General features: G+C 50.1%; 6 protein-coding genes across 6 annotated transcripts; 3 read left to right on the top strand and 3 right to left on the bottom strand.

Annotated features, from left to right (window-relative positions):
• Positions 1-1,028: 1,028 nt before the first annotated feature.
• On the top strand, positions 1,029-1,755 carry LAESUDRAFT_763050 (uncharacterized protein; the record flags this gene model as incomplete). The annotated part of the gene is made up of 2 exons (XM_040913193.1): positions 1,029-1,163; positions 1,366-1,755. 2 exons carry the CDS (start codon positions 1,029-1,031, stop codon positions 1,753-1,755), a joined length of 525 nt encoding a protein of 174 aa, XP_040759853.1.
• Positions 1,756-2,594: 839 nt separating this feature from the next.
• Positions 2,595-4,702, top strand: LAESUDRAFT_763049 (uncharacterized protein; the record flags this gene model as incomplete). Its single annotated transcript, XM_040913192.1, has 6 exons — positions 2,595-2,708; positions 3,080-3,103; positions 3,166-3,744; positions 3,797-4,163; positions 4,214-4,351; positions 4,398-4,702. The coding sequence occupies 6 exons, from the start codon at positions 2,595-2,597 to the stop codon at positions 4,700-4,702; spliced, it is 1,527 nt and encodes a 508-aa protein (XP_040759852.1).
• A 5,002-nt stretch (positions 4,703-9,704) lies between these two features.
• On the bottom strand, positions 9,705-10,694 carry LAESUDRAFT_763047 (uncharacterized protein; the record flags this gene model as incomplete). Its single annotated transcript, XM_040913191.1, has 3 exons — positions 9,705-10,191; positions 10,258-10,475; positions 10,527-10,694. 3 exons carry the CDS (start codon positions 10,692-10,694, stop codon positions 9,705-9,707), a joined length of 873 nt encoding a protein of 290 aa, XP_040759851.1.
• A 7,757-nt stretch (positions 10,695-18,451) lies between these two features.
• On the bottom strand, positions 18,452-18,941 carry LAESUDRAFT_717027 (uncharacterized protein; the record flags this gene model as incomplete). The annotated part of the gene is made up of 2 exons (XM_040907291.1): positions 18,452-18,710; positions 18,757-18,941. 2 exons carry the CDS (start codon positions 18,939-18,941, stop codon positions 18,452-18,454), a joined length of 444 nt encoding a protein of 147 aa, XP_040759850.1.
• A 289-nt stretch (positions 18,942-19,230) lies between these two features.
• LAESUDRAFT_763045 (uncharacterized protein) lies at positions 19,231-20,842 on the top strand (the record flags this gene model as incomplete). Its single annotated transcript, XM_040913190.1, has 3 exons — positions 19,231-19,368; positions 19,871-20,181; positions 20,236-20,842. 3 exons carry the CDS (start codon positions 19,231-19,233, stop codon positions 20,840-20,842), a joined length of 1,056 nt encoding a protein of 351 aa, XP_040759849.1.
• A 1,359-nt stretch (positions 20,843-22,201) lies between these two features.
• On the bottom strand, positions 22,202-23,668 carry LAESUDRAFT_763044 (uncharacterized protein; the record flags this gene model as incomplete). Its single annotated transcript, XM_040913189.1, has 6 exons — positions 22,202-22,691; positions 22,756-22,920; positions 22,981-23,099; positions 23,149-23,283; positions 23,339-23,532; positions 23,584-23,668. 6 exons carry the CDS (start codon positions 23,666-23,668, stop codon positions 22,202-22,204), a joined length of 1,188 nt encoding a protein of 395 aa, XP_040759848.1.
• Positions 23,669-23,694: the final 26 nt, after the last annotated feature.

Here is a 23,694-nt window from a genome sequence, read left to right as displayed (position 1 = left end):
AATTGAAAACCTGCCTGGTTGAGCAGTGCGGTGATATGCTCAACCGCGTCCTGGCCGTGAGCAGCACTTCCTAATCAAGTCCCTCTGATCTTGGCAGGTGAACCAGGGCTCGTCCATTCATGGTCCCTTTGGGGCTACGGTCACAGGAAACTTCAGATGATAATGCAGCGATGGGTGGCCGCGAGTCGTTCGGCTGTGTGTGCTTGAAACGGAGTGAAATACCATGAAAAATGCGAGTCGGTGAGTGTCGGGTTCAATTATGGGGATAGGTCTGACTGGGCAATAGTCGAAAGCTGAAGTGTGGAGGTGTGTGGGAGTGGAATGCAATTGGCGACTCCTATGCTCGCAAAACAGCGATAGCTGAGGGTCTGGGCTGAGTCATGAGGACTAGCTACTTCTGGACAAAGCTGGGTAGGTGCTGACGATGAAGCCCTAACTTCCTCCGAACTGGGTTAAGTGTCAACGATGAGTCTCTAATAGCTACCGAGCTGGAACGAGCACCGACGATGAAGCCCTGGGCATCTAGAACTGGTACGAGCACCGATGAGGAACCCCTGGGTGCTAGTGAGGCTACGGGGTCCAATGGGGATGGGATCCTGGTTTAGACTCGTGACTAGTGGTGTGAGAGCAGCAGGTGATGGTGTGAGATGATGAAAGCGCGATAATGTGGCTTAACTGGCTGAAACCTGAGTCGAGCTGGAGGCCACTACTAAGAGTGCTGCCCCTGTCGGTGTCGAGAATCCCAGAGGTGTGAATGTGATCACAATAGATGTAGACGTAGTCAGGCATGATGCCCTAGCATAGACAAGACGAGAACCGAACCCTGCTGCATGGGAAAACGCTTATGGAGAACTTCCTTCCTCTTTTTTTTTATTTTTTTATTTCTATGTACAGTGTGGATTATATAGTGGATCGGAAATGAGCCAGCTGAGTTACTGAAATGCGTTTCTGATCATACATTAGGTTTCCGATCCATGTGTACTTTAGATAGTGCGACTTAGCTTGCAGTCCCTCTGTCCTTCGCCACTATGTCCCACATTGACGGTGTCTTCAGCCTCACCGCTCATGCCTGTGGAGTCTACCCAGTTGACGGTGCCTGTGTGTTCTTGTTACAGAGACTAGATAACCTTGTCTCTATGTCACCTGCTCCCGATGCTCCCAAGGTAATCTGACAGACTTGGGCCACGGCATTTTCAGCTTATGAGGTGAGTTCTCTGGATTGCGGTCCATCATACCGTAGCTCATTTCGCAGTCCTCTAGTCCAGGTTGGCGTGCAATTATCCTACCCGCACCACATCGCTCTCTTTTAAGGCCAATTCCATATATGACTGGCTAATGCTGAATGCGAGTCCTGACTTCCACTAGGTTAAAGGGCTCGCCCCTCCTACATTCGTCAGTTACACTCCGTTTCATGAGGCGGTTGGCCCGCGTTGCACTCCTGCTGAGCTTTCAGAAATTATGCAAGAGATTGTTGCATCCGCTGATCACGGCAACTTTGACAATCTTCCCGAGGGTCGCGTTTACGCTCGCAACTGCTTTTTGGTGACCTACATTGAAGGCGACCTCTTCGTGGATCGTCGCGATCAGACGTACCTTGGTCGGACTTGTCCGATCGAGAACTGGTGGGCCAAGCATGACCTAAAGCGCATTCCTCCACCTTCAGCTGCCTCAGTTGTGATTGCGGAGTGGTCAAACGTGAAGTGGAAGTGGTCGCAGTCCCTTCAAAGGCGTTATCACGTTCTGCATCCGTCGTGAGTGCGGCGTCCTCTGTGGTTACTGCCAAATTGACTGAGTCAAATATGCTGCGCCAATACTATTTCACTGTTCATGCTCTCCCAAAGCATGTGCAGATCGCGTTCCTGAATTTCAGCAAGCCGTGGCCGCATACTAAGGTTGGTCATTCTCCTTTCATCATGCGCGCGTCGCTCACGTTCCTGGCCTAGTGCTCCAAATGCCTGATGAATGGCGACTGCATGATCATGCCCTCTGAGCATGGTGGGCAGGCCTGTGTCTGTTATTGAGTGTCACACCTCAAGTGCTCGTTCATTCAATTGCCCTCCAGTATGTCCTTTGTTTCTTTGATCGCAAATGCTGCCATAGTGACCTTTGTTATTTTTGCGATCACAGACGCCAAATCGCTGGCTGATACTGAGCGTATCCTTAGCGAGGTCCACGGACTGCCCATTCCTAGTGCCCTGCTAGTTGAAATATATACGCAGAAGCGCGCGTGACTGGTCGTGGAGGCGACTCGCATTAGTGAGCGTCTCGAATTCTTGAAGACCTTCCTGGCTGTGAATGGCAAGGCCGTGTAGTCTAGACCCATCTCGATTTGTCCATCATGTACTCAGCTTTCCCGTGTACCATAGTCTGACTGCATTTGTCTCTGACGCAGTGCCGCGAATTCAATGGTTTGGGTGGCTTCGATCGGAGTTGGCTCACGTTTCAGTCCTGCACCGCAGTTCCATCTGAGTCACTCGAACTGGCTTCCTAAGAAATCCGACTGCCTCTACCATGTGGTAGAGGATGATACCACGAGTTTTTAACCACGCGTTCGCCCGTCCGCACTTGGCCAGTTCAAAAAAAAAAAAATTCCCATGGTGCCTAACTCTCCTCTCCCTCTACTGCAATCTCTCAGCTACTCGATGGGCGATCCTGCTACCCCGTCATCCTTTCCATGTCCTGCAACCCCGGTCACTTCTCCACGCAAGGTATGTTGGGCTTCCACACCGTTTGGCTTTGCTAACCACTTTCCTCGACACCTAGGCGACAGACCCAAAGGATGCCGTCATAGGCGTCGTTTACGTCGCTTGAGAGGCGTTGCACAAGGCCGAGCCTCTCGATCCATCCATGGATCTTGAGTTCTTGATACGTGAGTTTCTTTCTGCCTTGGTAAGTGAGCACTCTGTGGTCTTTGTTGCTGGCTAACCCGCTTTCTCCTCTAGCATGGACTTCATTCTTTCTCAGATTTCGTATCACAGACGTGCTATGCCCGTTTCATCAAAAGGCCCAAGTGCACCTCGATGCCTTTGTACAACCATCGTGGCTTTCATGGTGCAGGGAGTTAATTTTGCCTAAGCAGGCTGCTGCCGTCTCAGCGGGCAAGGTGCGTGCGCTGACCTTCGGTCCCACCACCGTCTTCTAACACTGCCTCGCAAGCTTTTCTAGGAACCGAGCCCTCCTCCGGTGACTGAGGCCTTCGTGCACACACCTTCTGATACTGGGGAGGTTGCGGCCTCTGGTTCCCTGACCGCTTCCACCGGTTTCGATGACTTGCTTCCCCTGGCTGTTTCAACATCTGCTTCTGTAGTAGCTGCACCAGTTGCTGCTGTGACTGCTGAGGGCGTTCCTGTCCTGAAGTTCAAGTTTCAAGCTCGTGTGGCAAACCCTGTCTCTATTGACCCTCCTTCCAATTCTGATACCACGGCCATGGAGGTCAATATCCCGCTGGCTACCATGGTCGCTAAGCCCCCTTCCGCACTGGGCTCCAGTACCATTGAGCTTTCCAATAACAATGAGGACAACAGTGACAGCAACGAGGTCCAGTACGTGGGTGGCAACATTCCTAACTTGTCTCCGGCTCACCCAAAGAAGGGTAAGGGGCGTGGCCACAAACCTGCAAAGCCGTCCGGCATGACTGCCATGTTCGAGGATCAGTACGTGCGCATGCCGGTCCATATGTTTCGTGATCGCTCTCTTCTGCCGACGTACCTCCCACTGTGGCAGAGGCCTTTCATCGCTTGCTTGGTAAGTTTAGACTTTGTTCTTTCGATGTTCGTTGCTAACTCCTTCTTCCTAGTATCTCTACTGTTTATCCTCCGAGAAGGTCTCACGTACGTGCACACTGAGCGAGTTCTGGCCGAAGTGTCACAAATGTCATCGCGACCACAAGGCCTGCAAATGGTGGATTCGCGACATGGCCCCGGACGCTAATGATTCGGACGGCTGGCTTTCGCTGAAAAAGATCTACCATCGCAATGGCTGGGCAGTGCCTAAATCCCCTGAGGCCTCGGTGATGGTGAAGGCTTCTTGCCACCAGGTTAGATATGACCGGAAGATGCGCGACGCCAACACCGCTGAAAGCGAGAAGGTGACTGAGCTGGAGTTGCCTCTTGACACTCCCATTGACGAGTACGAGGTTGCACTTGCTGCGGCACCATGTCTTCGTAAGTCTCTTAACTCTTTTCTGTGTTTCATCCTAGCTGATATCCTCTAGTTCTGGTCAGCTCCCTGCCTGACATGCCTGAGACCAAGTCGGAGGTCGATGATGTGTCCGATGAGGTTGTAGTAAAGCAAGAGAAGGAAGCTGCTGGTCCTTCACATCGTAACCTGGCTATCCCGCCACCTCCGAGTGGTGCAGTCCATGCAGCCTTTCTAGTTTCCTACTTACAGTATTCTAGCTCGTCTCGACTGTCCTTCCAAGCATCCTCACATCAATGATTCTGATCCTGATGACATCATGACTCAGCATTTTCATGCCGGTACCATCGTCGTCCCATCGACTAAGGTCCTCAAGCCACGTTCGTCGAAAAGCAAGTCTCACATCAAGGGCTCCTCCAAGACCGCGACTGCGAAATTGGAGCCGTCTCGTGCTTCAGCAACTGCCATTGAGCCTTCTGCAGCTAGCACACAACTCGAGCAAATGATTGAGCTTTCGCAGCAGCTCCTCGTGAAGAATCGTGCCCTGAGGGCTCGCAGATCGTGACTTTGTCGGTGCGCTGGACTCGGGCTGGAGTGACGCAAAGCAGGCTGTCCGCGATTTTGTTCGTATTACGATCGTGATCTCTCCCTCCATGTGCATGGAGCAAATGTATTCGTTTACTTGCCTGAATAAACCGTGTGTCGAAAACCTTGTGCGAACTTGCCTGACTGAAATATTAAGAAAGTTGTCGCAGAATATGATAGTCTTGGTCACTTCCTTGATCCTCTAGCCGAGTCCTTGTCTATGTACTGTTGAATGATTAGTTCGACTTCCTATACTTGTCTATTCTGACTCGTTTTCGTCGTACTGGTCTTGCTGTCCTTCGTCTTCATCTCCTGACTCCTCATCTTCTAATTCTTCGTCTGGTTCCTCTTCCCCTTGGTCATCCACTTGATGCATCTCTTTCAACCTGTTTTCTGATGCGTCTAACATTTCTTTTGCGATCACGATCTTCTTCCTTGCTGCGAATGGTACCACCCTAAATGCAGCAATTGGTTGGTCCAATACTGCTCCATCCAACCCGCAGAGCACGTAGGCTCCTCCCTGATTGCAGAACAGCACAATATACGGTCCAATGTAGTGTGGTCTCATTTTCTGATTGAGTGCCTTCTCAATTTGCATATGCAGAACCAATACTAAGTTTCTGCACTTGAAGTCGAAATCCTTGATCGCATTCTTATGGACTAGCTCGAACTGCCTGGCTGCTTCCCTCCTGGCTTCGTAGACTGCATTATGGATTCTTGCGACTTGTTCCCGATGCTTCTGCAGCGCTTTGGCTCGACTCACGATTAGGTCATCATCAATATCATTCCAACTGGGGCTGAAATTAGATATGTTGCTTCGACGATGTCAAGCGGTATGACTGGATGGGTGCCAGTAACTGCAAAATAGGGTGAGCAACCCATTCGTCTCCTAACCATTACTCTTTCTGACCAGAAAACAGAATGCGTGACTTGACTCCATTCGTGCTCCTCTCCATCGGCAGCCTTGAATAGACCCTGCCGAACATTGAAATGCGGTCGCTCAACAATCCCATTTGCACGTGAGTTGTAACCACTTATCCAGATGTGCTTGACGTGATATTTCTTTTTCAGATAGGCTGCTGCTTTTATGAATGGTGCACCATTGTCAGTGACAATTTTCGATAGGGCCCCCCAGCCACAGAGTATATCCTCGAAAATCCAATCGCTGAGGGTCTTCGCCATCTCAGCTCGAAGCATTCGGAACTCAGGATAGTGGGTGAGCGAACAGCGACCTGCACGATGTACTTAAATCTGTTTGAGGGCAGCATATGCATCGTGTCGAAAATATCGGTGCTGGAATCGCAACCGTTGGTGGGATGAGGATTTGGTGAATCTGTCGCTTTTGGCATATTATGCAAGTCTTGACGAACCAAGCAATGTTGGCCACGACGTCTAGCCACCAAAAGTGTTCACGAATCAACGATCGAGTCAGAAAAATGCCTCGATGTCCTAGTTTGTCATGTGCTCCGGTGAGGACTCTCAGTCAGTTTTCTGGTAGTATGACTGGCTTGTGCGATCCTTGTCCATCTTTTCTCCAGAGGCATCTGTCGCGTTTGAAAGAGTGGACTGCATACTTGAGCATCCGATCGTATTCTTTGTCCGAGTAGTTCTCCGGTCGCTGCAATGTTTCTAGCCAGTCGGTGATTAGAGCGATGAGATGGTCATTCCATCTGGCTCGTGCGGATCGTGGAACATCCTTGTAGCTGACCGTCTTCAGGTCCTGAGTGTCTCGTATGGTTTCCGATCCCTCATTACTTTGAGTCAGAAGCACAAAAACCGATTGCGTGGCTGGCTCCTCCCCCGTTCTGAAAAATTGGCCATCCTCGGTCGATGGCGGATTTCTCAGAATCTGCACTCGGGGAAGTACTTGATGCATAAAGCTGTTCATGCGATCCACCCAGTCATCGAAGTTGGTGTCCTCGATCGGCTCTGGTGGCAGGTCACCTTGCTGTCTCAGTCGGCATGATAATCCATCTGGACCATGCATGACTCCTGAGATGTGGACTAGTCAGAACTGGTACATGAGGATCACAATGACCCAATGATTAGCGCTTGCACTTGAGGCAATGTCTGGGTTCTGCAACATGCCCTTGATGTACTTGGCATCGACTTCGACTATCAGATTGCGAACACTGATCAGATAGACCTTAAGTGCTCGCAAAGCGTGATATAGACCATAGAGCTCGAGCTTCAGTTGCGAAAACCTCTTCTCGTGATCGTTGAGCATGATAGACCCAAACTGACTGAAGAACTGCTTTTTCGATCCGTCAGTTGTGCCTTGGCACAACTGATATCTGACTGCGATCAGAGACATGTCCACTGCAAGAATAACTGGTGCTGATGAGTCGTAATCGATTGCTTGCAAAGCTGGCAATTCCAATAATGCCTGCTTCAGGTCTTCCATCGCTTTGAGCTGTGCCTCGCCAAATTCAAATGGAACTCCTTTCCAAGTGAGCTGCATGAGTGAGTGAGCTCGCTTTGCGAAGTCTTTGATGAAGATCCTCACAACTCCGATCCTGCCTAAGAATGCTCGAACTTCCGATAGGTCCTTGCATGGGCCCCAATTTTTGACTGTCCAGACTCGCGATTCATCTGACAATCATCCAATCAGGGTGCACCTGTGTCCGATGACCATGATCTCTTCGGCGCATAGCGTTAACTTCGTTTCTGAGAAGGTACCACCCCTATACTTCATTTGCTGCACAATCCGATTGAGATTCTGGAAGTGCTCCCAAACAAATCGTCGGATACCATCATTAGCTGCGATCATCTCGAAGCTTCCGTCAGACTTGACATATCTGGTCGCTGGACCTTTGACTGGAACGTCATCGATGTATGGCATGGTGAACGCAGGGATTTCCGATTGCAAAATGTATGTGACGTCGTTGTGGAAGATCGGTACCGAGTTGGTCTACCCCATCGGAAGGGTGACAAGTCGCAAAGCTCCGAATGATGTCTGGAAGGTGGTAAGGTCACGGGAGGTCTCCGCTATGAGTCGCTCAACATATCCAACATATAAATCGAGCATGGCTCCACATGCGCGACCGCCGAACTGTTCTGCTAGGTGTTCTGGAGTCGGCGTAACTCCCGAGTGCTGGATTGTAATGGCATTGAGTGGCTCGAAACTGTGAACAAGTCGCAAAGACTTTTCGTCTTTCTTTATGACACAGAACCATCGCGATCGGTAGGATGAGTAAGAGGGCTTGTAGACTCCGGCGTCCAACTTCTTCTTGATAATCGCGCAGACTTCCTTGTAAATGCCTGGTGGAATTGGAATGTTTCACTGAACCCATGGCTGATGTGGAATGACTGGAAAATCGATCAGTGAGAAATACTGTGACTTGAATCTTCCTCGCTCGGAATCGCTCCAAGCAAATGCCTGGTTATGCAAACACATGAATGTGTGCATAAGAGCTCACTCCTCTGGCCATAAGAATCCTGGCTGGTGCGTGATACCCAAAGCCTCCATGCATTCCTTCATATAGCGACCAGTAGGAAAGAAAGGCCCTGGTCACTCTGGAAGCTCAGGTAGGTGTCGCAAAGGATCTCCAATTATTCGTCGGACGATACGAAATTGCTCGGGTACCGATGCGATTACTGGTCGAGTTTTGAGCACGACTGGCTTGTACTTTTTCTTGGTTGCAGCATAGCCGGCTCTCAAGCTTAACTCTTGATCGCAACCTGGGCCTATAATCATCTGTAGTAGTCGTGAAGTCGAGGTTCGAGGTGTCAGTAGGAAGTCTGAGGTTACTGTGTACAATGATGATACTGCATCGAAGACTTGTCCTGATGCTCGCAAATAGCTTGACTGAACGGAAATGAGATCAAAAGATATGACTGGGGAATAGGCTGATATACTAGGGGTATTTGTGCTGCTTACATCAATGATTAATGCCATCCCGCCGCTTTCGGTACTCATTCTTCCGCTAGTGAAAACCCGAATCCTTCGATTGGAAAGGCTGTGCTCTGACTCGTGGTGGTCCTCTCGGTATCGTGGGTATCGTTGTGATTCTTCCCGTGTTGGGACATACGATTGTAACCATCTGGTTCTCGTTGAAGAAGTTGCGAACTATGCTCTTGGTGAGCACATCAAACAGTCATCCTAGAAGAATGTCATAGGCTGCTGCGCAAATGACGTGGATCTGCAAATATAGGACGATCTCTCCGACTTGGAAAGGTATGTTGCGAACCAGTCCGAGCAACTGGTTGACTTCTTGGTTTAGATTGTAAATGAGTCTCAGCAAGAGACAGACGTCTTCCGACATTGCGACAATTTGGCATTCTGGGTCTAGAATCACCTGTACTCGCTCTTTGTTGTCGATGAGTGTGACTATCGATCGCAATGCTTGGGAGTTTTTTGCGACCGTTAGTTGCTTTGGCTCATCTCTGTTAGGAATGTGCTTCAAGTAGACATTGTAGGGATCGGGTATTATTGAGCCTGTCACTGCTAAAGGCTCCCCTGGACAGGTGAACTTCTCTTCCTGTCCGATCATAGAGCTGCTGTCTTCCACATTTTCGAAGATTGTCACCATTCCGGTCGCACTTGGAGGTACTACACGCTTCAGTGTGCACGCTTCACGATACTTGTTGCACACATCTGGTGATATCGACAGCAACTCCTCCATGGACAACGTGACAGCCGACAACTTCATCGATCACTCAAAAACTGTAGTCACAAGCTTTGGCTGGTAGACTGGTGGGGCATTGCGATAGGCTGCATCTCTTGCTCCTGGCTTTGGGGCTTGACCGAAGTTATGCGTGTTTGGTGGAACGTATAACGCGTCTCTAGCCGATCGGAAAGGATGCTCTGGCACTGCATCCACAACTGCTGGAACTGACGTACTCGGCGCACTCTCAGTGGCCTTCTCTGGCTCCACCTGAGGTTGCACTTGCTCGGATGCCTTTTCTGACTGTGCTGGCTTTGCAGCTAATCTTGCTGGTCTTCGTGGTGGCATATGAACTCTGTCGAAGACTGGTCGTGATCACTTTAAGTTGAATAGCTCCTGTTCCAAAGCTTCGATCCTATCTTCTGTGCCTAGCGAGAATGAACTGGCTTTGTCCTCTGAGACTTCAGATAGATTTGCCGCTGAGACCGATGCTGCGACTGGAGTCTGGTTGCATCTGTGCCACTCGTAAATGTGATCGCGAATCGTAATGCCTGGAATGGTGCGAGGTACGAAGGTGCCATTCGGTAGGACAACTTTTCCAGCTGCGTTGCATAGGGACTTGCCACTCTTTATGTCCTCCTCGACGTGCTTGCATGTTCTGATCATGCCTCTGGCTTCTCCGCAATAGTGGCAAAATCCACTCAAACTTCCATTTGTGACTGGTGGTCTGCTTGCAGTCACAGCTTGACTCCCATTCTGCTTCGCAATTTCACCTGTCACAGCTGTCGTGAGTGTCTGGACTGACTTGACCAGGCTCTCAATAAGCAACGAAATATCCTCGCTCTTGATTGCTGGTGCACTACTAGTCAATGTAGTTATAGTCAGCTTTACTGTGGTTGGCCCTGTGCTAGTGCCATGCAACACAAACTTTGCGGCCTCATAGACGTCGTCTACCCAGTAGGGATCATCTGGGTAGTGATCCGGCTGCTTCAGCTGCAAGCGTTGCAAAATGCGACTCCACGACTCCAGTGAAAATCCTCGAACGAACGCACGATTGCGTTTCGACTCCGAAATGCGGTTCTTGCCAATGAAAAACGAGGTGATGGCTAGGAATTCCCGATGATAGTTTCCTAGTTCCATGATCGTCTGAATTCCCAATCAGGCTCACTCCCCGACTAAGAAATCCATGTCTTGAACTTCCCATTTGCGCTCTGTATCTGCGCCTGGATACAGCTCCTGTATGGCTTGTCGCAAATCGACATAAGTCTTCATGGGATCGGAATATTCTGGAAGCGACTCCACTAGATCGGCAATATCTATATTGAGATAGTGTTTCACCCACAGCTTCTTTTCCACTTCATTCATTACTTGGCAATGCGTGAATAGGATTTCTAGGTCATCGAAGAAGCGAAAGAGGGTTCTGGGCTGATCAGGATCGAAAGTGGGTGCTGATCGATCACCACGAAATGGCATCTGATTGGTTATGACAGTACCCATTTTGACTGTGGCTGTGGGGGTCGGTAAATTAAGTGTCTGGGTAGGGTTCTGGACTGGATTCGATGCCTGTTCTGCTGCGAAGGCTGCTTCTAGCTTGTCTAGAAGAGTCCTAAGTGGGATTTCTTGCGATGAAGCCTCAGAAATGTGTTCCGACTGAGCTTCCACAGTCGAAAACTCTGAAGAATGATGTGATAGCAGGGTAAGTGAACTAAGTGGGCTAGTGGTTCTAGAAGCTGGTGATCTCGATCGTGAAGCTGAGGAACATGTTTCAAATGACGGAGATGGTCGGAAATTGGCTAAGTGGGGTCGGCCTTCTTCTGCTCACTCGAATCCGGCCCTCTGAAACTCATGAAGTCGCCTGAGCCTCTGATTGAATGACGAAAAGACTTCTTCGTCCGATTTTTCACCTATGGTGGTATTTTTGACTCTGTTTCAAGGGAATACCAAACTGCTTCTTCGGTTTCCGATCGTAAGGCTGACGACTCAGTGCTGTGGAACTTTTAAATCCTCTCCACCCCTCGCGGTGGGCTCCAGGAATGATATGCTCAATCGCGTCCTGGCCATGAGCAGCACTTCCTAACCAAGTTCCTCTGCTCTTGGCAGGCGAACCAGGGCTCGTCCGTCCATGGTCCCTTTGGGGCTACGGTCACAGGAAACTTCAGATGATAATGCAGCGATGGGCGGCCGCCAGTCGTTCGGCTGTGTGTGCTTGAAATGGAGTGAAATACCATGAAAAATGCGAGTCGGTGAGTGTCAGGTTCAATTATGGGGATAGGTCTGACTGGGCAACAGTCGAAAGCTGAAGTGTGGAGGTGTGTGGGAGTGGAATGCAATTGGCGACTCCTATGCTCGCAAAACGGTGATAGCTGAGGGTCTGGGCTGAGTCATGAGGACTAGCTACTTCTGGACAAAGCTGGGTAGGTGCCGACGATGAAGCCCTAACTTGCTCCGAACTGGGTTAAGTGCCAACGATGAGTCCCTAATAGCTACCGAGCTGGAATGAGCACCGACGATGAAGCCCTGGGCATCTAGAACTGGTACGAGCACCGATGAGGAACCCCTGGGTGCTAGCGAGGCTACAGGGTCCAATGGGGATGGGATCCTGGTTTAGACTCGTGACTAGTGGTGTGAGAGCAGCAGGTGATGGTGTGAGATGATGAAAGCGCGATAATGTGGCTTAACTGGCTGAAACCTGAGTCGAGCTGGAGGCCACTACTAAGAGTGCTGCCCCTGTCGGTGTCGAGAATCCCAGAGGTGTGAATGTGATCACAATAGATGTAGACGTAGTCAGGCACGACGCCCTAGCATAGACAAGACGAGAACCGAACCCTGCTGCATGGGAAAACTCTTATGGAGAACTTCCTTCCTCTTTTTTTTTTTTTTTAATTTCTATGTACAGTGTAAATTATATAGTGGATCGGAAATGAGCCAGCTGAGTTGCTGAAATGCGTTTCCGATCATACATTAGGTTTCCGATCCATTGAAACATGTCGCAAAGCTTGCTCCTGCCCCCTCTCCGTATCCTACAGTCAGGGAACTGGAAGTCTGGCCCTGCCAGGGTTCGTTGGCCTGCTACCCTGCCTTCCATTCACTTAGCACACTTGTTCATCTCCAAGTTGCCTAACCGGTCACGTTCCGTTCTTGTGCTGTGCCTCGTAATCGGCTACGCTTCTTCGTGGCTTTCTCGTTATTTCCGTGCCTTATGTTCTCCTTCTGACCTCTTCATGCGGTTCAGTTTTCCCAGGCAGTCGGCAAGGCCTTCCTTTGCCCACTCTGGACTGTTCCAGCTTTGGTGTTTGTTGTTCCGGATCACGGTGACTCGCTATCTGATTGTGCGATAGTCGGACGCAATTTCTGGCATTTTTTGATCACAGAATATCTCAGTGCGTATCAGCGGGGTTGGCCACAATGGCTGCCTTGAATGCTTGTATGGCCTCAGTTTCTTCTACCGTATTAGCCTGAGCTGCAGGCTGGGCATCCTTTTTGCGCCAGCACTGCGACTTTCTGTCGTAGTAGTGGGTGTGCCATATATCTGTGCACGACCCCTTTTTCGACCTTTCCTTTCTGCAGGTACCACACTTTCGGTGCTTGTCGCATTCATTTTCCATGCCTACCATTTCCTTGTGTGGCACCGCTTTTCCTGCCTCATCAACATTCCTGACGGACACCCTTCCAGATGTCCTGACCGTGTTTGCTGTTACCGTAGTTGAACCTTCCTCCTGGTGGACTTGTCGGGTCTTGGAGTCTTTTACTTTTCCCTTGCCCTTTCAGTCCTCATAGGTGGATGCCCACTGCTGCTGCTGCTGAAGGTCTAGCCGAGCTGCAACCTGTTTCCACAGATCGTAGCTATTGACATTCTGGCTAATACCTTCAGATGCCCATACTCTATCACAGAGTTCCTTTCTCATGGCCGTCCTAAGTAATTGGAGCAGCAGCTGCTCATCCTTGTACCCTGAGACCTTGACCCAATGTTCCCATTCGGCTTCAAACTCTTTCCAAGGCTTAAACCTTTGCTGCATGGTGCGCAGCATCCATTGACCTTCCAGCTCCAGGTTCGCAGGGTAGTACATTTTCTTGAAATCTGTGATGAAGTCCTGGAGCATGGCATAGACCACGACACCTTCCATCATTCATTCTAGGAGGGAAGCCTTCCAGTGGTCTATCTATGGTCTGCGAATGTACAACAAGGCCCATCGAATCTTAGCCTGCTCATCCTCAAATTCGCTGGGTTTCATGACGATGTAGTTGATTACATCGACGAGCCATGCCTTAGCCTTGGTTTTGATACTGTCGAATGATTCCGGGAGGTTGACCTTTGGTCCTCGGAATGACTTCCTATGTACTTCATCTGAGGATGCCGGAGTGGGGGCTGCAGAGCGGTGGTCCCTATCTGGTGGCAGAACTGGTTGCTCTGGTGGAAATGCGTAGTGCGCCCCTGCCAATTCATCATCTTGGTCTCCCTCTTAGGAATGTGCTGGGGAAATTGGGGGCGTCTGCACCCTAGGGGGCGGCTGCTCAGGGTTTGCCTGACATGTCGGTTTGAGCCCGCTAGGGCCGGCAGGTCCAGTGACTCCTGTTGCCCATTCCCGAATATTCCATTGTAGAAGATCCTGCCTCTTCTTGCCTTTGTCGATTGGTTTCTTGGGTGATCGAATGGGGGAAGGAGGTGGCGGTCACACTAGGGCTTTCAGATTCGTAATTTGAGCTTTCTGGGTCTCGTTGATATCTTCGAGGCCCTTCACCCTCTCCTCACTGGACTTGAGCGCCTTGGTTATGGCGTCAAGCTCTGTTTTTAGCTGGTGAATCTGGTTGCCACCCTCTATAGCACGCTGTTCTGCGGTGATTTTTAGTTCTGCATTCTCCCTCATGAGGCAGTCTCAGGTTGCTTCCACGGTCAAGTGTGACTCTCGTGCCTCCGTCAACTCCCTCTGTGCATTGTCAAGTCATTCACATAAGCGATTGTAGTCAGCTTAGAGGTGCTGGTAGGCCCATCGCATGTCCACGGGTTGTGTCCAGAATCCAGGGGTTTCTTCTGTTGGAGGTGGGAGGCTGGGTCGTGCCAGATAGTAACCTCACCTGTTGTCAGGGAACATGTATTGTTCGTACCCTGGCAGGGTTCCTGAGGCGTGGCTCAACCAAACATAGTCTTGGCCCCTTTCTGCCCCTCCATGTCTTGCCACCACATCTACCTGTGAGGTTCAATACCGGGTTTTATCTTCTTCAGAATGATCCCGCGCCCAGATATCGTACTCCCATTGATGAAAGCACCTTCCTGTCCTTGGTTCATTAGGGTACAGGGTGGCAAATTCATCCACCAGCCTTGCTGAAGGTCCCCTTCTCTGGGGAATGGCCTCCAACATGGCCGGCGTCATGAAGTATCTGGGGGTGGGAGCAATGATGTTGGTGTCATCAAATGACATTGGAGTGGGTGCCCTGGATCCTTAGCCTTCGGGGTTCAGGAGTTCTTCTATGGAGTGATCGGATTGTGCAGCCATTTTCGGTGGTGTTGCCTGGTCCGGGTGTTGGCGACCTATTCAGAAAGGTTCTTCTTCGTCGGAGGAGATACCGTATTCTTTGTTAAACAGGAGATGGTACAACCCCTTGTCGTCTTCTACCGATTCAAGTCATGTGGGGGCCTCCCGGACTATGCGATGTGGCTGATATTCGAGCCTTTCATAATAGTCGATGACGACTCGATAGCGATATAGGATGAAATGAGCTTGTGCGACGTGAGGTTGGTAGATGAAGTCTGCCCGGAATACGACGCTGATATGCTCATAGATCTGATCCCACTCTATCAGTCCTGGAGCTATGGTATAGATTTCTGTGTATCCTTCCAACGAGAACCTTTGCATTTGATGCTGGGATCTACTCGCGGTCTTGACCAGTTGTTCTTCACCAAGGCCTTGTAATGACCCAGACACAGCTTTAAAGTCCTGCTACTCCTAGTAGGTCTAGTTACTACGGAGTCCTGAATGACATGGTTCGCAGTCGCAGAGGAATCTTTGTGGTCTTTGATTATTTCACCACCAGTGTCCAACTACCTCTGAAGGGATGTAACCTTGGTTCACCTGCCGTTCCAGCAGAGCTTTCCAAGAGTTCGTCCCACGTCAAATGACTATTTGTCTATGTATGTATTGGTAACTAAACCCCTAAGAGGTCAGAACTGCGCAGGGGTTGAATACGCGTCTGGTGCCACTTTAGCACTGAGCAAGTAGGTTTAGTCCCTCGCTACTCGAGGTTTTTGCAGGTCACACCGGAGCAGTCCAGAAGTGTTTCTGATTCACAGCTTCCTGTAGTGGGTTTCTTTCAAAGGTGTCCCTGACCTCCCGCAAGTTCTCTCTTGTCTGCGGTTGTTACTACTGATCCAGATGCGCTGTCATAAGCAGACCGCACCCTACTGTAGTTAGATAGTTAGACTATCCAGATGCATGACAGCTTGGCTGAGGATATTTTATATGGACGAGCAGTCCCACACTTCAGAGGTCCACTGGTGCACTTTAGCTGTGGTGAATCCTCAATAGTGGTACCCTTTTAAGGAGTACTGCGTCCCTTTCTCCTAGTAGATTCTGTCATCGTCAGGCTCTCCGGCCCCTCTTAACAGCCCTATTGGTTTCAACCACTAGGTTGACTAGAAAGTCCCCTTACGCTTAGGGTCACGGCAAAGTTTAGGACTGTAGTATGTCGCCCACTTTCCCAGGAGGCTGGTTTAGGGCCTTGTATTCTGACTAATAATTCGCATATTTGCTTCACCAAAGAGGTTCAGCAGGGCGCGGCTAAGCCTGAGGAAAGTGGGAAGAGCTCTGGGTGAGCACGATAGAGATGGAAGTGATCGACAGCTGTATACATTCTGAGGCATCGACCGGTGACCACAGAACAAGAGGAGCAGTTTCGAGTTATGTAAAGAATCTCAGGAACTCCTGGATCTGCTCTCATCTAACCTGTCAGGGTTCTCTGGTCTGAGTAGAGGAGTAAAGACCAACTCGAAACTGAGGGGTAGGCCTCAGCTCAAGCCAGTATATATATAGTGGGGTAAGACCCCTGGTACTGGGTGTAGGACCCTGCATACCCTAGATTCGTACTAATACATCATTATGGCATGCTATGGCGTGCTCAGGCCTAGTGGAGTCGGTCTAAGTCTAGGAGTGTCTACGGAGTCCAGGCCTATGATGTCACTATGATGTAGGGTCACGTGACTGGTACATGTCTGAGGAATGTCCGAGTGGCATAGATATTCTATGATATACACATGGAGGTGTAGTGGTACACTCTATATATGGTAACTGGGTGGATAAATAATGGTCTGTGGACACTTGAGACTTGTGGCGTGGAAAAACTGTGACACACTCACATTATCTCAGCACAAAGCGCTGGCTATACGAGCAGCTGCCACGCGACTCATATATTCCTTCAAAGCCTCACCCTTCTGGTGCTGTTGCCTAAAGGGAAACCCAGAAAACCTCCTTTCTTTTTATGGGCCCTGTGCATAGTATCGGGCAGACACCGTCGGCAGCATGAATCTGTTCACATGGCATGGTACAGCTCTACAGGTAGCACGAATCTGTTCACATGGCATGGTACAGCTCTACAGGCAGCACGTGGAGTGTGCAGAAGAAAATGCTGAACAAAGGTGGAGGGTAAAAGACAGCGGGAGGAGGCATAGGTCGAGACTTGCGCGGGCACCTATCTCGGGCATCTTTCGATAGGCCACAGTGCTGTCTTTCGTGACTCGTCGCATCTGGCAGCTTGCCTTGATGTGTATCACCCAATCTTCTGCAAGACTGCGATGCCTGCGACCAATCTGGTGTCCATGAATGCAGGCCAAAGGGTATGATCACGTTGAAATGATATGCTTTGCTGATAGACCTAAGCATTCTTTGTCCTGCTGCAAGATATCCAAGCTGCCGAACCACGTCCTCCGAGTCAGCAGGACTTGCTTTCGAAGGCGCATTGATGTCTCTTCCATACTGGTTGTCGGCAAGTTGTCTGTGAGGTCAGTTTGAAGGAGAGCAGTTGTCGGATAAGCGAGAGACTGTCTGGAGTTCTTTCCGCATCTAGACTGCCATCATTCATGACGTTCTGCTATATATGTTCTACCATCGCACAGCCTGCATAGATTTATTTTTCCACGGGAAACCTGATGCAAAAATGGTGAAAATATCTTATATCTGGATATGGAAATAGTTTGAAAATTGGGCGGAGACAATTAAATTATGTTATGATTGTTTTACCGAAACGTATCAGCAATAGTGAAACTATTTCCCAAAGGAAGATATTTCAGTCCAAAAATATGTGATACTGATATGTTTCAGTGAAGCAATTGTAACATAATTCAATTGTCTCCACCTGATTTCCAAACTATTTTCATATCCAGACTTAAGATATTTTCACCATTTTTCCATCAGGTTTTCCGTGGAAAAATAAATCTGTGCAGGGCTGTGTCACTATGTACGTGCTTGTGTACCAATGGAGATCTCGCTGAATTGATTCCGTCGAAATTGTAGCACACACACCTCCTTCTAACCACCCGCTCTTCCCACCCAGGTCTGCCCAAGTCCGCGCGACCTAAACATTTGTGCGACCGTTGGACGTTTCCTTTTCATGCCCATCAGCAATCTGAATATTCACTGACACGGACCATATGTGACCCTGATAAATTCGGTATGATATTGTGAATGTATTGCCATAAAAGGGAATTTTAGCGTATTAAACCGGAGTTTGACACGGTCAACCCATGTCTCTGGTGATTAAAATTTTCACCCTCGCGGCGGCGCGGCGCTGATGCTGAAGCTGCCCGTGCTGTGAGCGTGCCCTGCTGCGTGCTCGCCCACACCTTCGTTTGCGCACCGTCACCACGACCACCTCGAATACCCCTCCAAAGTGCATCCCACCCGTACCAAATATTCTATCTCCCGCATCCAGAAGGACATCAAAACAAGATGTGTGCATCTCCCCTCCTCTTCTCTCCTGTCCATGCCATTCCAGCTACAGCTCGCATCTCCTATTTCACAACTGTCTCTGGTGCACTCTGCGCCGCGTCCCCATAGCATAACATTATCTTCATGACGCTAACTGACTAGTCCTCTATCCTTCAATCCCGCAGACTACGACCTCGTCAGGGTGTTTCAACCTGACTCGCCAGGGAAGATTCGCCCGGGAAGCGGCATAGCCGCTTTCGGGCAATCACCGCCACCTACGATGCACTGTATGGCCGCCGCTCGTTCGCCTAGTCCGGAGGCCCGCCACCAGTATGAGTGGCCATGCTCGCGGAGACTCTCGACGCACTCCGAGTTTCTCATAACAGAGCCTAATGAAAATGACGAGGATACAGAGAAGAACTTGGTGATGGTCTCCGTGGGCCTGCTGGTGCGCAGTTGATATTTTCTAAACAATGGACTGTGAGATTCTGATGGCACCCTAATGCTCTGACCTGCAGCTGGTTGGGATCAGCCTCAAGGTAACCATCTTGCTGCTGCCTGCAACCTCACACAGGTGCGACGAGAAGCAAGAGAGTAAGGACACGAGTGGCGGCAGGAGATCCATCGAGGCATGCAGGATTTCAAGGAGCGGCAAGAGCAGGAGCAGCTGCATCATGACGGGTCTGACGAGCAGCATGGTTTACGGCCGTCACTATAAATTAAGAACAAGGTCATGCTCTGCGTGAATATGTTCGTTTATTGTACTACTAGCATTCATGTAGACACTGTATACGTATATATCCTTCAGCTATCATTTACCTTCGTTTCTCTCCGTTCCATTCTTCATGATCTCCGCGGCAGCTCCAGATGCTCCGGGCCAAAATTATGTGGTAACAACTCTCCGATGGTGCTCTCCCGCACGCCGCCGTCAGGCTTGCCCTCTGCAATGAGTGCATCGCTGTTCTCGGGGCATGAGCAGTACAGGCATGTTCAGCGTGCAGAACTCGCACAGCACCTGGCAGCAGATCCAGCACGGGGATATGGGTGAGGGGACGTCGCTGCGGGAAGAGAAGCAAGATGGGCATGGGCAGAGAAGCGAGATGGGCATGGGCGGAGAAGAGAGGGTAGGGGTGTCCGTACTAGCTAGGTGGGTGAAGACTTACGTTACGACTGCGAGTGTGACTGATGATTCTTGGACTACAGCAAGTCATGATAGTATATATATGCGCCTGCACGCATGCCGGTAGCGATGCAGAAGGTTCCACCATTTCCTTTGTCTGCCACATCCCTAAGCGAGATAAATATGCCAGCTCCTGTGAATGTGAGTGCTCTTAGGCCACTTCTGCATACTTACGTCATTGACATTGGCAGACCTTCGATGGCATGCAGTCGAGCTATCCACTTCGCTTTCTTAGGGGTTTCTCCACTCATGTTGTACGCCCGTCGGCCATCTATGCGATTAATGTTGTCGGCACCGCTCTGAATTAGGCAAAGCGCCCCTTGTCATTATACGTCTGCGCATGGCTGATTCTAAAGACGGCCGTGCTCATTCAAGGTTCCATAGCACATTTGTTATGCTCCTTGCCTCTCCTACCTTTGCTTCTGCCTTGTCCCAATTCTTCTCAGGTTCCTGATGCCCTCACAATTACACCGCGGGACACTCCAAATTTTGTGTCATTAGACCAGAGCATCTGGACGAAGATAGACCGGGATTATTTCGACGAATGGCTTGATGCTGCCCTCCGCAACTCGGGGTTCAGTATTGACCTGATGAAGGCAGGGATTGTGACAGGAGAACTCGTCCCGCTAGTGTGGGTTAGCTCTCTGCCCAGTGCAGAGCGATTGACTGCTGTGCTGGATGACCTGTCAAAGGGAGCCGAAGAGTCATCACAAGGGCTTCAAAAGTTCAAGGCTGCTGTCTTAAGTGCGATTGATCAGTGAGTACATAAACCTTCGATCACAGATATGAGCTTTACCTAGCTACCTTGCAGCATCTCCATTGCAGACGATTTTGCTGTTCATCAGCAGAACTGTCCATATCTATCCAGACCATGGCTATCTGACGATGAGGGATTGTCCAAGTCACAGCAATTAGAGCCATGGGTGGATCCCACGGCGATCGCTTCAGCCTTCATGAAGACGCTTCTGGTTGATGGAGAGCTTTACCAATCAAGACTGGTCTGGCTGAAACAGCAGCTGGCAGTGTTACACGAACTCATAGTCCAAGATCATGCCAAGTTGACTCACCGAAGGGCAACTATTCTTGCCCAATGGTGGACGTATCTTGGCTGGAATCAAGACAAGTTGCATCATCTTGATAGTGACTTGACCTTGATACATCGCATCGATAGTCACCGCAGGCACGCCCTGGCGTACACAGTTGGGGCATTGCAGACACTGCAGGAGCTGAACAACCAAATTCAAGACTCTCTGCAAACAGCGCAGCATCCTGCATTCACGGGCTACATCATACCTGTCAGGCTGCAGTCGAGGAGCATTCAGACATGTCTTGAACGACTGAAGAGGGTAGCGAAAGGAGAGAGGAAAACGACGGCCATGAAAAGGATTTCAGCTGTACCGCTCGATGGGTGCCGATGATGAATGTCTGGCTTTACTCACCCATACTTGATTGCAGTATATATTCACATTACTCATAGGACCAGCTATCAGAGCTGTATACGGACAAGATTTCAGTGTAAACGTTAAGTTATAGTAGGCCCATCTTGTATGTACGGTCCATCTGCATCAGGCGTCATTTTCGTAGATCAGCGCACTGGCCTTATGTACTTCGTCGTAGATCAGCGCACTGGCCTTATGTACTTCGCAATCTACCTTGCTCCTAACTCGCCGGTGTCCTATATTCATCACTTATAGCATCAGAAAGACAAGAAGATTTAGACGATATAATGATGCTGACAGGGGTGTCATGCTGACCTAGGGAGAAGTAACATCAACGTCGAAGGGCACGGAGTGCGGACGAACTGAGAGTGCGTTGAATCGAGAGCGGTGGAACATCGAAAGGATGTCGACATTATTGCAGGTGGCCAGCATATACGGCGAAACATCATATTTCCACAAGTGCCGACTCGTCTATTTCACTGCTCGAAATGGTCCCCGTGCTGTCCTTCTGGCATCGGAGCATCTGATCATGTGCTGACCGTTGTGGCCTGGTGTGTAACGCCAGAGCCTGGCCACTCTCCATGACTCTTGCGTTGATATTCTAAGATATTCATCATTTCGCTACCTTCGGCATACGTAATGCTGATGGATCTAACGCTCCCCCTTGATCTAAAACGCAGGCAGAAATCTGGAGGTTAGCCGTAACCATACAGTCCCCTAGTCTCCGAAGACGCCTGATGATGCCAAGGCGGATGTGTAGCGTGCAAGGGTTACGGTTTGCCACCCCTTCCTGGCCGGTACTCTTAGCTGTGGCGTAGTCTTTCCGCTGATGTGGCACCAGGCCCCTCACTGTCCGTCGTGCCATGCGGGTTTAGGACGTATTCAGATTTTCCCGACCAAATACCGTTCTCCGTGTCCTCAGTGCTCCCTGGGTTTTGCAATTCGTCATCTTCCTCGCACAAGCAAGTTCGCATTCTCTTGTGCCGTCGTTATGCTGCGAATTTCGTTGATGCTGCGAATTTCGTCGAGGGTATCAAAGTGATCCAATGCGATCCAAGAAAATCTTATGAGTTCTCCTGTTCAAGCGATCGAACAGAACCTGTTGTAGTCGCCTGGAACGGCCTAGTCAATGTACTTTGTCGATTTATAGTTGTAGTGGACATGCCAAGGATAAGCAGGACGAGCTCCTCTCGGATGAGCTGGCTCTTCGTTATGATCCGCATAGTTTCTAATTCTGCGTGCCATGTGCATGAGGCCGGGAGGTCTCAGCTGAGTATCTACACGCAAGGACATCACGTATCCGAGAAGAATCCCAGCACGCCCGCCCACTCTCCCGCATCAGGCTCCTGCAAAACGGCGCACTTTAACGAACTCCTCCAAGAATAAGGTGGGCTCCTTAGCCCCGCTGTGCAGGAACTCGCGGATGTGCATCTCCCACTTCTTGATCAGGCAGAACTTGGCCTCCCCTGACATAAGGTATGTCCTCCCGCAGAACGGCGGCAGGCGCTCTCGGTACGCCATGATGGCAATCTGTGCAATCCAGTAGTACGTCAAGGCCTGTTCGAGGAAGCGTGGGACCCCGTTCGAATACGGCGGCGAATCTGGTGAGCCCAACCAGCTTTGGAGCCAGTTGTGCAGGGTAGCTTGCAACGGCCATAATCGTCCTTCGCTGATGCGGCTGGCATGCTCAAGTAAAGCGTCGCCATCTGTCGCCGTCTCTGACAACCGAGACTCGATGTCTTCCTCGAAGAACTGGCGCAGAATTGCGTGGATGACGACGAAATGTGCAAAGGGGGCAGTACGGGTGCAGGAGCGAATCGCCCGCATTCTCCAGCCGGGCGTAAGTTCCCCGGAGAGAAGGACCGCGAAGGCGTTCCGAGATCGTCCCGTACGGTGATGGTTTTTGGAGGACCGAAAGCCACTCCTCTGCTGTTGTAGCTGCCCATAGAGTGTTCTCGCAAGGGAGGTCGATGTCGAATTCGGATGTCACGTAGGTGGGACGGAGATCGTAATACAAGCAATGACAGCCATCGTGCAAGTACGAGAGCGTGAGAGCCCTGCACGCACACTGATATCAGCAAGGAATGCAACATGAGAGATGACAGAATGCTAGTCACCTCTTAGCAGTCTCTCGAATTGCCCAATCGCGCCAAAGCTGATCGAGTGAAGATGGCTCTATGTTTTCCGGCGCTGTCCACTTCGAGATCTGTTCGCCGAAATCACTTAAACGTATCATCTACAAGACCTTCAATACCGATTGAACATGTCCGTATATATGCACTTACCATTGTTAAGACTCCATGATAAACAGCTGAAAGCGTACGTTGCTTCGAGGTTTTGTGGAATAAACCCAGAGTTTGTAAGAGATCCATGGCAAGGATCAATTCAATTTGACGCTCCCAATCGACAGACTCCTTTCCCTGTATACAGGTAAACCGATATTGCCAGGCACAAGCCGCATAAGGTGTGACTTACAAACTCAACGATGAGTTCGTCTCTCGCTTTCGTAAGGACCGAATTGATGAATTGGTCGGCAGCACGTGTCTTGACATACAATGCGCTGCACGCTTGCATGGCTGCAAGCAGCAGCGGCGATTTCCCCTCAAACGTGAAGGTAGCTGGATGAATGATGGGCATGTTTGGCAGATATGCGGAGAAGAAGAGATTGACTGAAATACCGTTTCAGTGAGAGATCACTACGATGGTAACAGAGTACATACGGTAGGACTGGAGATCCGCAGATGATGGGCTATTAGAAACACTGGATGTCGACGATAGAGAGGCACCGTAACTATTTCCCAGCATACTTTGTAATGATGTTATATCTCGAT

Source organism: Laetiporus sulphureus, assembly GCF_001632365.1.
Source record: "Laetiporus sulphureus 93-53 unplaced genomic scaffold LAESUscaffold_51, whole genome shotgun sequence".
Taxonomy (NCBI): Eukaryota; Fungi; Basidiomycota; class Agaricomycetes; order Polyporales; family Laetiporaceae; genus Laetiporus; species Laetiporus sulphureus.
The sequence above is the reverse complement of the archived record's forward strand: the minus strand, read 5'-3'. Positions and strand labels throughout refer to the sequence as shown.